Source organism: Odocoileus virginianus, chromosome 16 (genome assembly GCF_023699985.2).
Source record: "Odocoileus virginianus isolate 20LAN1187 ecotype Illinois chromosome 16, Ovbor_1.2, whole genome shotgun sequence".
Lineage (NCBI taxonomy): Eukaryota > Metazoa > Chordata > Mammalia > Artiodactyla > Cervidae > Odocoileus > Odocoileus virginianus.
This window is the reverse complement of record NC_069689.1, coordinates 11,026,977-11,041,852: the sequence shown is the minus strand read 5'-3', so window position 1 is coordinate 11,041,852 and position 14,876 is coordinate 11,026,977. Positions and strand designations below refer to the sequence as shown.

The window sequence follows — 14,876 nt, the reverse complement described above, 5'->3', positions numbered from 1 at the left end:
TCCTGAGCTTATTCTGAATAAGCGCCCGGGCTGCGGTGGAGGTCAGGGACTTGAGTGTGACTTCCGTGGTGACAGCAGCTCCAATGGGTCCGAACGGCAGGCGAGGAGACTGAGGGTGGGAGAGGGGTGCGGCCAGTCGGCAGGGGCCCAGAGGCGGGGAGAAGCCCAGAGGTGGAGCAGAGCCCCTGGCTTTGAACCTGGAGATCCCGGTCATGATCTCTCAGTGCTGCCGCAGGGGTAGATGCTTCAGACACAGTCAGCTGCCCACCAGGGTGGGTGGGCAGTGACCTGTAGCTCCAGGGGACCAGTGAGGGCCAGTGGGGCCAGTGGGGCCCGAGGGGGCACAGAACTCTGGGGGGATCTGTGAAGGACAGGGCTCTCCTTAGCAGTGAGGGCAGGCCTGTGAGGGGGCAGGGGTCAGGCCCCTGCTGAGCCCCTGACCTTTGAACCTGAGATCTGCTTGGTGGTCTCATGGTGCTGCTGTCAGGGGTAGAGCTGAGGTGAGAGGGCAGCCTTGGGGCGCATGATGTGCTCCGTGTTGGACCCCTCCCCATGTGGAGGTTCTGTGTCCCCCCCAAGGAGTGGTCTCAGTGTAGCGCAGGGGGCGGGGGCAGTTGAGTTCTGGGAGGCCCATGGGTGGGCCCTATGGCCAGGCAGAGGGGCCTGGGCTGGCATGGGCTGGGCTGGGGGTAAGTGGGCCTTGAGGGCCTGAGTGCTCCCTTCCTGCTCTCCCCATTGACCTGGGACCCCCCCTCCCCATTTCCCAGGGCAGTGCACCCTCAGAACAGCCTTTCTGCCATCTTTAGGGCAGTATGACCTTGACCTTCTCACTAGGGGTGATAGTGGGAGAGTTGCTTGAAGCCGAGGCTCCTTGGTTTGCACATCCTTTGAGTTGGGTCGGGGGACAGCCCAGCCCACCCCCCCACCCTCATTTCTCTTGTGGGAAAATTTGGGACTTGAGTTTCTGGGGTCCCTAATCCGGACCCTCGGAAAGAGGCAGCTCCCAGGGTCCCTCCCCACACCCGCCTTCCCCAGACGGAGTGCCAGGCACTGGATGGGCCTGTCTTCCCCACCCCTGCCCCGCTCCATGTGCTTCCCCTCCACCCCCCTGCCCTGCCTGCGCCCCATCCTGCAGATTGGGAACAGACCACGGAGTCAGATAATCTTTTATTCTGCTTTATTTCTGGGGTGGGAAGGGGCAAAGGGGCAGGGCTGGGGGCGGGGTCTCCTCCCCATGGCAGAAAGCGGTGGTCTGGTGGGAGCCCTCTTAGCTACTCGGCACAGTCCGCTGGCAGTTTCAGTCTCGCGGTGTCCCTCGGAGCCCCTCCGCTTGTCGTGGGCCTCTGAGGCCCTGTGCTGTCAGTGTTGGGGGGTGGCGGAGGGAGCCGCACCGGGCGAGGTCACCCCATCAGTGTCCCAGGAGTCGTGGGGGACTCTTGGGAATGCGAGTCCGGTAAGTACTGGTACGTTGGGACCCTCTGTGGAGCAGCACCATCCAGGTGAGAGCCGGAGGTCAGGGTCAGACAGTCAGTGTCGAGGGAGCTGGACCAGACTGGGGGGGCACTGTGCAGGGGCGGGGGGCGGGTGCTGCTTTGCAGGGTGGCGGGGGTGGGGGAGACACCACAGCACACACCACGAGACGTGGGAGCGGGGAGTCAGGGCCCAGGGGAGCTGGAGCACCACTGTGGAGGTAGAAGAAGTCAGTGGAGCATCCAAGGTCAGTGTCCCAGGGTGGCCCAAGGCGGCCGCTTGTCACTCCAGGGGGTGGTGGGTCCCTGGCATTTGCTTGCTTGGCTGCCTCTGCTGTGCTGAGTTTTCACCTGGCCTTGGGTCATGGGGTCATTTCCTGCTCATCACTTCCCTCTTCTCATTGATCTCACGCCCAGTTGCAGACCTGGCACCTGGTGAATTAAGACGGAGTTGTGTAGCTCTGAGCTGGCTCTGGGTCTCTGATGGTGGAATAGTCCCGTGGTTGGTCCACTGGTATGGACAGAGACTGTTGCTGGTTGATGAGTTGGTTGTATGCCCTTCTCAGGCGGTTTCCCTTGGGTCACCAGGGGCAGGAAGTGGGTGCAGGGTCTGAGCGAAGCAGGCTGAGGCATGGGGAGGTGCTGGAGGAAGGTTCTGTGGGGCTGCGGGGTGGCAGGGAGGAGGCGCGCTTAGTCGAGGTCAGCATCCTCGTCGGAGTCGCTGGGCAGTTCCTCCAGCGTGGCTCTTTCTGTGGGCAGGCTTGCCTCGACCAAGGGGTGAGCCTGGGTGTAGACAGTCATCAGGAAGTCGATCAGGGCCCTGGCCGTCAGCTCCCGGTGGATCACGATGGAGCCCCCTTGGGTGCTGCGGATGTAGGACAGGCGGGCCAGGACCTCGGCCTCGGTGGGAAGGTGCTGGAGGGGCCTGAGAGCGCCCGCAGCGGGGCTCAGGGTCTCCCACACGTCATCCTGCGCGTCCTGCGAGGTGTCTTGCAGGCCGTCATGCAGGCCAGACTGACGGAAACGTTGCAGGTCGTCTTGCAGGGCTTCTCGCAAGACGACATATTCATCACCCTCGACGTGCGGTGCCAGGGAGTGGTGTGAACCCGGGTGGGTCTGGGTGCCCTCTAGGGCAGGGCCCCTGATGCCGAAGAACTGGCACAGCATCTGCCAGAACCCGGGTGTGAGCCGCAAGCCCCGCAGGGCGTGAATCTGCCAGGGGCTAGGGCCCAGGAACAGCTCAGCCAGCTCCTCCGCCGGGAGGGCATTGGCGCCTACGAGAGGCGGCATCTGGGTGAACAGCTGGGTGACGGCGGTGGCGATGCCACTGCTGGAGAGGAGGGACATGTCCAGGAAGAGGCGTAGAGAGCGCTGTGGGGGCGGCCGGGCTAGGCCCGCGGTGGGTGCGGGCAGCAAGGCCAGGCGCCTCCTGCACTGAAGCATCACGAGGAGTGCGGCCATGGCCAGGTGGTTCTTCCAGAGCAGGAGGCCTCGGTAGAAGTGTAGCATGACTGCCCTGATCTGGGCCATACTGAAGTGGGCTAGGAGGCTGTTGAATATCTGGTCCACCGGCAGCAGCGCCAGCAACCCCTGCTGGAGGTTCTGCCCATTGGGCTTGTCTGGGTGAAGGGCATCTCCACTCTCCTGTTTGTCCTCTGATTCTGGGGACTGATCCCTGGTGGGGGCCTGCTCGGCTACAAACATCGCTTTCCTGATGGTGGGGGCGGCACGGCGCTGCAAGGCCCTCTGGCGGCGGAGTCTCTGCCGGCGGGGCAGGGGCTGGACGTCCTCCAAGCTCATCTCCTTGACGTCGAAGTAGAAGTGGGCGAAGAAGAAGACCCAGTGGCCGGGGAGAAGTACGGTGAGCCTGTCATTGTTCAGAGAGGCTAGATCCTCCTTGTTGAGAAGGATCATGATGGGCTCCTCGGTGTTCTCCAGGTAGCGGCACCACACCATGAAGGCAGCCCGGATGGGAAGGATCTTCATCTCCGCCGGCGAGGCCTCCACCTCCGTCGGGGAGATGTTGCGAGAGTAGAAAGCGCAGGACACTTTCTTGCCGGTTCGCTTGTCCACTTGGATCAGGCTGGCGTACAGGGACGTCTTGGTGACGCCCGACCGCAAGTAGAACTGGTTCTGGGGCTTGGGGTGGTAGAGGAGGGGCGCGTGGCGGAACGCCCGCTTCAGGCCCGTGAAGGCCTCCTGCTCCTCGTCCCCCCAGGAGAAAGGCCGGTCAGCCCGGAGCCGCCGTACCAGGGGCTCCGTGATGGTGGCGAACCGCTCCACGAAGTGCCGGTAGGGGAAGGCGAATTCCATGAGGTTTCGCAGGGACTTCCTCGACCCAGGGGCGGGGTACCCTGTGATGGTGCTGACGATGTTCTTGTTGAGTTTCACACCCTTGGGGGTCAAGACGAACCCCAGGAACTCGGCAGAGTGCTGGTGGAACTGGCTCCTCTGTAGGGAGCAGTAGACGTGGTGATAGCGGAAGCGGACCAGGACTTGGCGCACATGTTGGTAGTGTTCCTCCTCGCTCATGGAGTAGACCAGGACGTCCTGCCCGTAGGAGACGAGAAAGATGCCGATCATGTCCTTTAGGATAAAGTGGATCACACCCTGGGGGATGATAGGGTCTGAGCAGATCGGGAAGGGCTGGTAGCTCGCCATGTTTTGGAGCTCCATACCGAACGCCAGTTTCCATACGTCTTCTGTCTGGTGTATGTTCACGCTTTCCTCCACGATGGTCCCACGCAGCTCCAGCTTGGTGAACCATGTAGCTCCGTGTAACTGGTCGAACATTTCCGGAATCATCTGTACGTAGTCATGCCTGCCGGTCAGCATGTCCTGCAGATCCCAGAATTTCTCCTGCTTGGCTTTTTCTTGCATCCTGGCAGTCACAGGTTCCCACGGCGCGTTGGAGGTGCAGTCGTAAAAGGTCTCCTCGCTTTGATCACTGTCTCCAGCCTGCTGAAGCTCAGAGGGCTCTGATTCAGAAAGATCATCGGATCCGTCTGAGCTTGGCTGGTCGGAAGTCTCCTCATCTGCTTCCTTCGGGTTAAACACGTCGGCCAGGTCGGAGTACTGGTGTGGCAATCCGGGCAGCAGGCTTATGGCATGGTGTTCCAGAGCGATGCATGGTGGGGGCGGGCGGAAGCAGTTCTTCAGGCAGTAGGGAGAGTGGAAGGTGCAGCGGCCTTTAATCCAGTCGATATCGGGGACATGGAGCTGGAGCCACTTGATGCCTAGGATTATGGAGAAGTTGGATGAAGCAACAATGTCGAATTCCAGAGACTCCTGATGATTCTGGTGCAAACACACCAGGGGTTCGGTGTAGAGCCAGACCGGTTCGTTGCTGATCAGTGAGCTGTCCGCGAACTGGGCCGACTCTGCGTAGGGCTTCTGGTAAAGCTCCACGTAGTGCTCTTGGGCGAAGTCTTCATCCATGTAGTTGCTTCTCGCTTCCGAATCAACCAGGGCCTGGACCGCCACGCTGTGGTAGGGGTTCACCCTCACTAGGAGTAGCAGGAAGAGGTGGTTGTGTCTGATGTCAGGGTGGAATTGGTTGGGCAGCCAGGTGTTCACGGTCCACCTCTCGGGAACAGGTGAGTCGAGCCAGGTCAGGTGCCGCGGGCGGACCTCCGGGGGCAGCCTGAACACCGCCCTTCTCTCTGCCAGCTTGTCCTCTATCTGCAGGACCAGTGCGATCAGGCTTTCCAGCGAATTCGGCTGCGGGATGCGGAACAGATAGTGCCTGATCTCTTCCTTGAGCCCCTGGCACAGGTGGGCCTGGAGGACTTCGTCTGGCCAGCCCAAGGTGGGTATCAGGCTCTGGAACTCATTGATGTATTCGATGGCGGGGCGATCCCCCTGCCTGAGGTGGAACATGGCATCTTCCGCTACCCGCAGGGCCTGGCGGTACTCAAACGTGTCGTTCATGGCTTCCAGGAAGGCCGGGAAGTTGTCAATCACGGAGCTGTCTTTCTCCACCAGGTCACTGGCCCATTCCATAGCCATGCCCGAGAGGTGACTGATGACGTACCCCACTCGCAGGCGGTCATTGCAGAACACTCTTGGGTAGCTCTGTAAGATCAGCTGGCAGAGCACGATGAACTCATGGTATTCTCTGCGATCTCCTGAGAACTGGCTCGGGCTCGGCAGTTGGCCATCGTTGATCGCATTCATCAGGATCTCTTCCGCCACTCGCTGCTGCTCTTTAAGGTCTTGCATCCGGAAATACAGAGAGATGATGGACCTCACCATGCCCATGACCTCCACTGTTGAGCTGTCTGGCTCTTTGGGACTCTCGTCTTCTTCCGACTCAGCCAGGTCAGTGTAGTAGTCTTGGTCTTCCTGGGACTCCCATGGGTTGTCCTCTGCCTCTTCCATTCCACCAGGTGCCCCACCAAATGGACCCCCCTCTTCCAGATGAGAACCCTCGCATGACTCCTCCAAGTCTTGGAGTAGGTCATTGGGTGGATCCTTTATTTCCCTATGTGGGCCACTGGATGGCTCCTCCATGTCTTGGCGGAGATCAATGGACTGCTCTTCCATTTCCTGGGCCAGGCCACCGGCCAGCCCCGCCGCCCCTGCTCCGTAGCCTGGTGGTGTCTCCACAGTGGTGTTGGATGAGCCCTCAGAGGACTCCATTTGTTTTGATGATGGATTCTTACGCTCCATCATCGTCTCAAATGAGTCTTCAGAGGGTTCTATCATTTCGTCGGATGGAAAGGAGTGTTCTCTGAAGACTGGTAAGGTCGTGACGCGTCCGGTCAGTGACTGGGACGGCAGAGATCAGAACCTGGGGGTGGGGAGGAGGGGGTTGGAGAAAAGGCAGTGGTTTAGGGTCTCATGAGGTCAGGGTCTCTAGGACAAGTTAGATGCCCACCTAGTCTGAATTAGCAGAGGAAATCTCCCTGGGTCTAACTTAGGGCATTCTGTACAGAGAAAAGATCCTCAACCCCCCTGACCTTTGCACCTTTGCACCTGAGGCTTATTCTGCCTGTCTGGCCTGCCTGCTTCCCCCACGGCTGTGAGAAATTCACAGTTCATAAATTCTGTGGTGTGATGGGCCCAGAGCGGCCCAGTGGCAGGCAGGCACCTGGCAGGATGCACTGGCTACTTCATTTCAAGCCTGGCACATAGGCCTGGTCAACTTCCCTGCCCTTCTTTGGTCACCATAAGGTCACAGAGGTCACATCTCAGTGCCATACAAAGCTTCCCCTGGCAGGCTGGGCCCCCTTGGGGCTGAGGTGGGAATCTCCAGTAGAGATGCCTACTGGTTAGCAAGTTCAGGGCACGAGCAGAAAATGGGCACTTGGCTTAGATCCCGTCAGCTGGGTTAGCTGCCTGAAATAGCTCTTATTTCTTCTCCTAGATTCAAAGGAGACACTGGGGACAGGTGGAAGCCATGATCTGAATTCTGGCTTTTCTATTCCCTGACCTGGCCCCCCCCCCCCCTCCCCACCACGAAATACCTACTGTCTGCTAGAGACATGTCATTTGTGACTTAATTCTGACTCGGAATTTTTGCTGATTTTTTTTCTCTTTCACCGACTTCCAGTGCTGAGTTCTCCCCAGCTCTGAGCTGTCGGGGGAGACCTACCAATCATGTCTCCACCTCTCCTAAAATCTCCACTCTCCCAAGACTAGCCCTTCTTGTCTGCGGGGGTTCGGGAACTTCAAACATCTGGCCTCAATTCCACTCGTGCAAAAATCTTTACAGACCCTCCAATCTCTTTGCCCCAGTGGACACACTTCTCTGTCCTGGACCGTTTCCCCCCCAACATTGGGGTGTAGCTAGTAGAGCTGGGATATTCAGTAAGGTGTGGGGAGGGCATGAGATAACCTTGACATCTGAGTGACTGAAGAATTGATTTTGGAAAATCTTTAGTAGGTCAAGGCTGAATTGACAGAGATGTTTTGGTTGGGATTGTTAACATGCTTCTCTGCTGGAGCAGGGCAAATTGAGTTCTGGCTGTCCAATTAATTAGCTCTACAGTTATCGTTCTTTAGGCATTTAACACTTTTTGTTGCTTCTCAGTTTTGTTTTTAGCCCCTGGGCCAATCTATTAAAAAAAAAAATGCATTCCCTAGCGAAAAACTCCTCATTGGCTAAAATCCAACCTTTCCAACATGATATGCTACTTCTCAAAATTAAATGCATTCTTGTTAGCATGACAGTTAAATTTAATTCTGCAGTCCCTCTGATTAAGCCTTCACTGTTTATTCGCCATCTACGATACTAAATGCAAACCTGTTATCATAAAAATTCCTGACACATAAACTCATCAAAATAATTTTCTGGCTAAAATTTAAGGTCTTAAAATAATAGAAAATTCTGATCATGTTTTTCTTTCAAAGTAGAGACTACATTTCTTTAGGTAAAATCGTCATCACCATCCTCATATCCATTATAACAAGATTATATATATATAGCATATCTCATAGATTAGCTCATTTCCTCTTCATAAAAGTCCTGTAAACTATATATTATCATTGTAAAATTCCAAGTCACTAATTAAAATACAAAGGTTGACAAATTAATTCATCTGCCAACTCATGTGTTAGAAATTAAAATCTCAGCTGTCTCTTACAGCTCTTAAAACCTTTTGTTGGTTAAAATTTAAAAATTTAAATTGGCTAAAATTAGACATAAAATCTCATTATGTATCTTACAACCATTAAAACGCTTTATTGTCTAAAATTTAAAATAAAAAATTTCAATTGCTTAAGATTTGAATTTAAAACTTAAAATTTTTAAATTGGTAATTTTAAATTGGTTAAAACTTAAAATAGAATTTCTCAGTATGTCTCTTACAACCCTTGAAACCCTTTATTGGCTAAAATTTAAAAAATTAAATTAGCTAAAATTTACAATATAAGATCTCATTATGTATCTTACAACCCTTGAAATGCTTTATTCGCTAAACTTTAAAAATTTAAATTGACTAGAACTTGAATTTTACAATTAAAAATTTTAGATTGGCTAAAATTGAAACTATAAAGTCTCAGTTGTCTCTTAAGTATTTTATTGGCTAACACTTAATATTTACGAATTCAAACTGGCTAAAATTTGAATTTAAAAATCAAAACATTAAATTGGCTTTATATTTTAAAATTAAAAATGTTAAATTGGCTATAAAATTTAGAGTACAGAATCTCAGTATGTCTCTAAAAGCTATTAAAACACTGTATTGACTAATATTTAAAATACAAAAATTTAAATGGGCTAAATTAAAAATTTTGAATGTAAAATCCCTAAATGTCACCTACAACCCTTAAAACCATTTATTGGCGAAAATTTTAAATTGACTAAAATTTTAGTATAAAATCTCAGTATGTCTTTTAAAACCCTTAAGGTGTTTTATTAACTAAATTGTTTAAATTTGAATTTTAAAATAAAAAAACGTTACATTGGTTACAATTTAAAATACAGAATCTCAGTGTGTCTCTTAAAACAGTTAATTAGCTAAAAACTGAGCACCTTAGCACAATGATTTAAAAATTAGGTTATCCCCTTCTTAATATAAAGTCTACTCTTAATGTGTTTATAAATTTGAGGCACCTGATGAAATCCTTCAACTTTCCCAATTTCAACGTAAAATCTGATATCCTTGGCATGTTGTTAAAACCTGATATTACTATATTCTGGATATTACCTGATATTACTAATATTCCTTAACATAGAATTTAAACTTTTAGCAAGATGCATAAAAGTTATCCATAAGTTCTCTATTTAAAGCTTACAAAAGTTTCTTTTCATTGACTATAACATGAAGTTCCAATCACTTAGGATAAAATAAAAAACTTTATTAGGAATTTATCTGCAAACTGATGGATATAAAACCCCAAATCTCACTAAGTCACTTCTTAAACTTTGTGTTATTGGCTTAATTCCAAACCAGTAATTAGACATGATATCAAAGTCTGACCATTTCATTAAAGGCCACACTTGCAAGAAACATGAATTTGGTCTTGTAACTTATGCTTAAAGTCTTATAATATCTCTAGTCACTAAAGTCCTTAGCATATAGGACCTAAACTCCTTAGCATAAAAGACACATTTTACCGTACAATTTCTCTGCAACCTTTGTTTATCAAACGCAGACATTTTGCTGTATCACTCTCTGAGAACCTCTTAATGGCCAACATCCAAATTCCTTAGCCCGACACAAAAAACCGATCCTGTTCCTCAGATCCTGTTCCCAAACTTCTTAGCATGCTATGTAAATTCAATCCTATAGCCTCTGTATCTCCTGCCCCGCCTCTGTATTACTTGCCATAAACACTCAATCTGCCACCATACTGCACAGACTGGGTGCAGTTTGGCCAAGGGGTGCCTCACCTGAACTGTCGATATGCCCTCATTATCTGCTTCATCAAATCCAGACACCTTAGCCTAAAATATGTTTTACCAGCTAATTCCCCTGGAGATGAAACTCTAGTCAGTCGTTCTTTAAGATCCTTTATTGGCTAAAATCCAGACGCCTGTACAAGAGGTTCAAAAATGAGATCATATCCCTCCTCCGAATGAGATGCTCTAATGCCTTCAATTCATCCAATTCACACATTAAATCACATCTACTTGGCATGTTATGAAAATCTGAACATACTATCTTTGTCATAAAAATCTGCTCTTGTAGCTCTCCTGAAGTGTGTACATTTGATCATGTAACTCCCCAATTTTAAACTCAAGGTTTTTTCATAGCCTATAACATAAAATCCCAGCTACTCATAAAATGCAACATTTTACCATATAATTTATCGTTGGGTTGGTCTATTAGCAAACCCCACACAGCTTACCCTATCACTCTTTGAAACACTTTATTGGTGTAAATCCATACTTATTAGCATGATATAAAAATCCGATCTTGTCATTCCTTAAAATAAAATTCACACTTTCTAACACAGTCAGTAAACTTTGATCTTGTCACCTCACCTTAAGAATCTTACAATGTCTCTTGATTGTGGAATTATGGAATAAAAATTCAAAATCTTTGCATAAAATGTGAATTTTATTTGGTAATTTCACTGCAAACTCTTTATCAAATACAACGAAGCTCAGCACATCCCTCTTAGAACTTTTTATTGGCTGAAATCAATTTCCTAGGCACTTGCAAAAATTTCATTGTGTCAGAGCCTCAAAGTAAATTCTACATTTCTTTGCATATTCCCAGTGTTGCTCATGGAATTTCTCTGTTTCAACTTTGTTGTCAACATCAGTCAAATTTCCTTGGTATGCTCTGAAAGTCAGACTTTAGCACCCCTCAACTCATAAAGGATGTTTTAGCGTGATACTTAAATGAGTGACTTTTACTTTTCTGTCAACAACTTCCCAATGTTTCCTCATTGTCCATTCATAAAATCCAAAGCCTTAAAATATGTTTTATGTTTTTCTGCTTACTTACCTCCCACAAGCAAAAAATCTCCCCATCATATTTCTTCAAACCCATGCGCAAGAATCCAAACTCCTTAGCATAATTATAAAAGTTTGATGTGTCACTTCTCAGTAATAAAGTCCAGATGACTTCCCTCCAAACCCGTATCTATTCATGAGGCCGCCCCCAGCCCCCGCTTAAAATCTTTTTAACCATCACTAACAAAATGTCTCCACAATCTTAGCATGGCACCCCCATTTAATCACGATATCCTCAGTTTAAAATCCTTAACATTTCATGTCTATAACATAAAATCCAATTGCCTGAGCATGAAATGAAAGTTGGACCAAGTGTTTGTTATATTGAAAAATCTTTACATGGCTCTTTATTAGTTAGAGTAGAAAGCCTAAATTTGCATGAAATCAAAATTTTTTTATTGTCTCGCTTCAGTTCCTTATTCCTTTCACACTTCCCTCCTGAAAGACTGGGGTTCGTTACTTATTGTGCCCTCAAATGTATCTTGATTTCATTGTCACAGATCCTTTTTTTTTGAACTTGTCTCCGTACCTATGATTCATTAATTCATATAGAATCTCCTGACTTTTTCTTTTGGGCCAGACATTATGCTAGACCCCCACTCTAGCATGAAGAAATGGAGGCAGCCTTGCCTTGCAGAACATTACCAGCCAAGAGATGAGGACCACGCACCCTCGTGTTCAGTACTGTGCCAGAGGTGAGCTTGGGGTCTCGGGGCAGGGCCAGGGGTCTCCCTGAATCCCTGGTGAGAGCTCTCTTGAGGCTCCACTGGGCTCAGCTGTCTGTCCCTCTGCCAGGACTTTGGGCATCATCAGGGCCTGGGTCCTGCTGCATATTGCTTTAGAAACCAGTGCGGGCTTCCTTCTGACCCCTGTCCTCCATGGGCCCACCTGCTGCAGCTCCATGCAGCCCAAGAGACTGCCCCTGCCTCTGCTCTGGGCTCTAAAGAAGTATTATTCCCAGCCCTGTAAACGCAGCTGGGGTCATGTTGAAGTCTCAAGGCTCACGAAAATTTCTTTGAGCAATATCTACTGACTTGGAAATTCTTAACCTTACCAAAAAAAAAAACCCTCCAAAATCCAGGATGTGCAGCTGGTTTAGTGCAGCTGGTTTGGGGTCTTGGCGATGGATTCTCTTTCCCCTCCCGACACTCATAGACAGACAATCCAGCCTCACCACCTTCGGTGCCCGGAGCCTTCTCGGTCAGGTCAGCTCCTTGCTCGCCTCTGAGCAAGTGGCCCATTGGGTCAGGGCTGCCAACGTGTGTCTATGAAGGGTTGGGTGTGGAGGAGAGGCGGGGGGCCAATCCCTCAGCGAATACCTCCCCTCCCCCCGTCAGCTCACTTGTGCAGTAAAGGAAATCTGATTTTAAAAATAGAGCTTGGAAGAGGAGATGAGAGGGTGTTTAGGGGCAGGGTTTGAGCCTGGGGCAGGGGGTGGGCGTGGAGGAGTTAAGGTGAGGACATGTTGCCGGCCTCCCAGGTGCTGGCTGCCACAATTGGAGCAATGCCCCGCTCCCCCCCGCCCCCCCCAGCTCTCAGGGCACCTGAAGTCAGGTGAAGACCCCGGCCTGCCCCGCCCGGCCTCCAGGCGGTGCTCAGAACCATGTGGACTCAATGGACACAACTGTGGGGTCAGGGGGCCTCAGTGGTCTGAGTGTCCTCACGTGCCCCTTCCGCTGCCCTGGTCCTGGCTGCTGGCATGGACGGAGGGGAGCATCCAGATGTGGGTGGGCATACAGGGGCGCTGGGACGGCCACAGGCTGTTGTTCGTTATTCTGTTAGATTAGTGCCAAGGTCAGCGTGCGCAGACGAGGCTGGGGGGCCTTCTTGGTTCCTCTGGTACAGACCAGGGGCATGGTCCCCCTCTGCATTCAGCTGGCTGGTCAGGAGCAGAGGAGGAGGGTGCTGGGAGTTCTGAGGGGGATTCCCGGAGGGTCCTGTGAAGAGCTGGGCTTGGGCGCTGGGTCCCTGGCCTTCAGGAACTGCTGGCTGAGCAGAATTCAAGTCAGGGGTCCCCCCCTCCTGGGCACTCAACCCCCTGACGTGTGCCAAAGACCCCCTTGGTCCTTCTCAGATGGGAGACCCCTCTCACTGACCCCAAACAGCGAGTCTCCATCCTCCTTTTCCTTCCCCTGGGGCAGGGGGGACTAGGGGCAGAGGGGCTAGGCTGTCAGGCCCCATTGGGCCTTGGACATCACTGGGGACACTACTGTCTAGAAAGCGGGCGCTGTGATTCAAGAAGACAGTGAGCACTGTCCCCTGGGCTCCTGCTCCACCTCCAGCCCGGGCGGGGCAGGGGTCCTCCTGGAGAGGGTCTGCACAGGCCCTCGCTTCCCCCTCCAGCTATCCAGGGGACGGGCAGTGCCCCTGACCCAGCTGTGTTCCCTCCGCTGAGTGCCTGCCCGCCCTCCGCTTGACAGGCGGCTCCAGGGGGCAGCTGGCTCACTCTACCCAGAATAACCAGAGGGGACGGGGAGAGTGCCGCCTGAGGGCGGGGCTGGGAGAGGGGTCAGGCGGCCAGCGGCCTCCTTCTTTGGGCTGCCCTGATCGGCAGGGCCAACCAGCTGTTCCCCGGGACTGCTCTTGCCTTTCAAGGCAAGCGGGCAGGGGAGGGCGCCCGGACCAGCTGCCAGCCCCAGGCCCTCGCTGACTTTCAGTGTGCCCTTCTCCTGACCCTCAGTTTCCCCAGAGCTGCAGGGATGCTTGGGGAGGGGTCTTCTCATGTGGCTCCTATAGTTCAAGGGTCCTGAGAGGGGTCTGAGGGGTGACCCTGGGGAGCAGGGATGTGGGGAGGAGTTGTCTGAGTATGTGTCTGCATGCTAAGTCGCTTCAGTCGTATCCAACTCTTTGTGACCCTATGGACCGTAGCCCACCAGGCTCCTCTGTTCATGGGGATTCTCCAGGCAAGAATAGTCGAGTGGGTTGCCATGCCCTCCTCCAGGGGATCTTCCCAACTCAGGGATCGAACTCGTATCCCTTACGTCTCCTGCATCAGCAGGCAGGTTCTTTACCACTAGTGCCACCTGGGAAGTCCCTTGTCAGGGTAGGTGGAGCTCAGTTCCACCAATTGCTCTTAGAAATTGGGGGTTCTTGGGAGCACAGACTGGGGGGCTTCTTCTAGTGCTGGTCCAGGTGTCAGAGTCGGGCCGAGAGGGGCTTCAGTGGGCTTTTTTGAGCCTCTGGTGGGTTCCCTCTGTTCTTGGGGTGCTGTGGCTGCAGGCCCAGGAGCCTGGGGTTCTTGGAGCAGGAGGATGGGGCCTTGGTACCGGGCAACTCGGCCCAGACTGGCCTCAGTCTCTACATTTACTTAACGGAGGGCCCCGCCTTCCCAGGAGTTGGGTGCAGCCAGCCCTCTGTGCACTGTGAAATGCTCCAAACAAGTCTGGGCTTGTTATTATCATTAAGACTCTTATGATTATCACTTTTATCACACCTACTATAATTGTAATGGTCAGATGGATTCAGACAGTGTTTTCATGCATGGCATCAACTTTAATTTTCCCATTAACCCCACGAGATGACGACGCCCTCCCTTGTAAGTGAGGGAGCCAGAGTCCAGAGGGTCACACGACCTGCCCGGGAGCTGTAATTAGCAGTGGCGAGGGCCCCTGGGATCAGGTCCATTGAACAGCCCCAGCACTGAGCAGGTTGTGTCTGGAGCTAGTGAGGGATGGGGTGTCTAAATGCAGAAGGCACGTGTCTTCCAGACCAGGGGTAATTAGCATTCATTTATTAAAATGGATGTTTCCCAAGTGTCTGCTCTGTGGCAGGCCCCACCCAGGGCACCAGGCCCCTAACACTGACTTTGTTCCTTACGGGGTGGGGCGTGTTCCCTGCCTCACAGCTTTAACTGGGATTCACAGAGCCCAGTTTAGGAAGGAAGAGGCAGAGGCAGTGATCGAAGCCGGCCTTAGGCTTTCTTCCCTCCACTGGTGGATGGGGGGATGGCGGGAGCTGACGCCCCAGGGGCAGTGGGCAGTGGCCATTCAGAGTCCCTG

General features: G+C 51.7%; 1 protein-coding gene across 1 annotated transcript; it reads right to left on the bottom strand.

Annotated features, from left to right (window-relative positions):
- Positions 1 to 1,216: 1,216 nt before the first annotated feature.
- Positions 1,217 to 6,235, bottom strand: RTL1 (retrotransposon Gag like 1). The gene has a single exon (XM_020913539.2). It carries the CDS (start codon positions 6,174 to 6,176, stop codon positions 2,160 to 2,162), a length of 4,017 nt encoding a protein of 1,338 aa, XP_020769198.2. The 5' UTR covers positions 6,177 to 6,235; the 3' UTR covers positions 1,217 to 2,159.
- Positions 6,236 to 14,876: the final 8,641 nt, after the last annotated feature.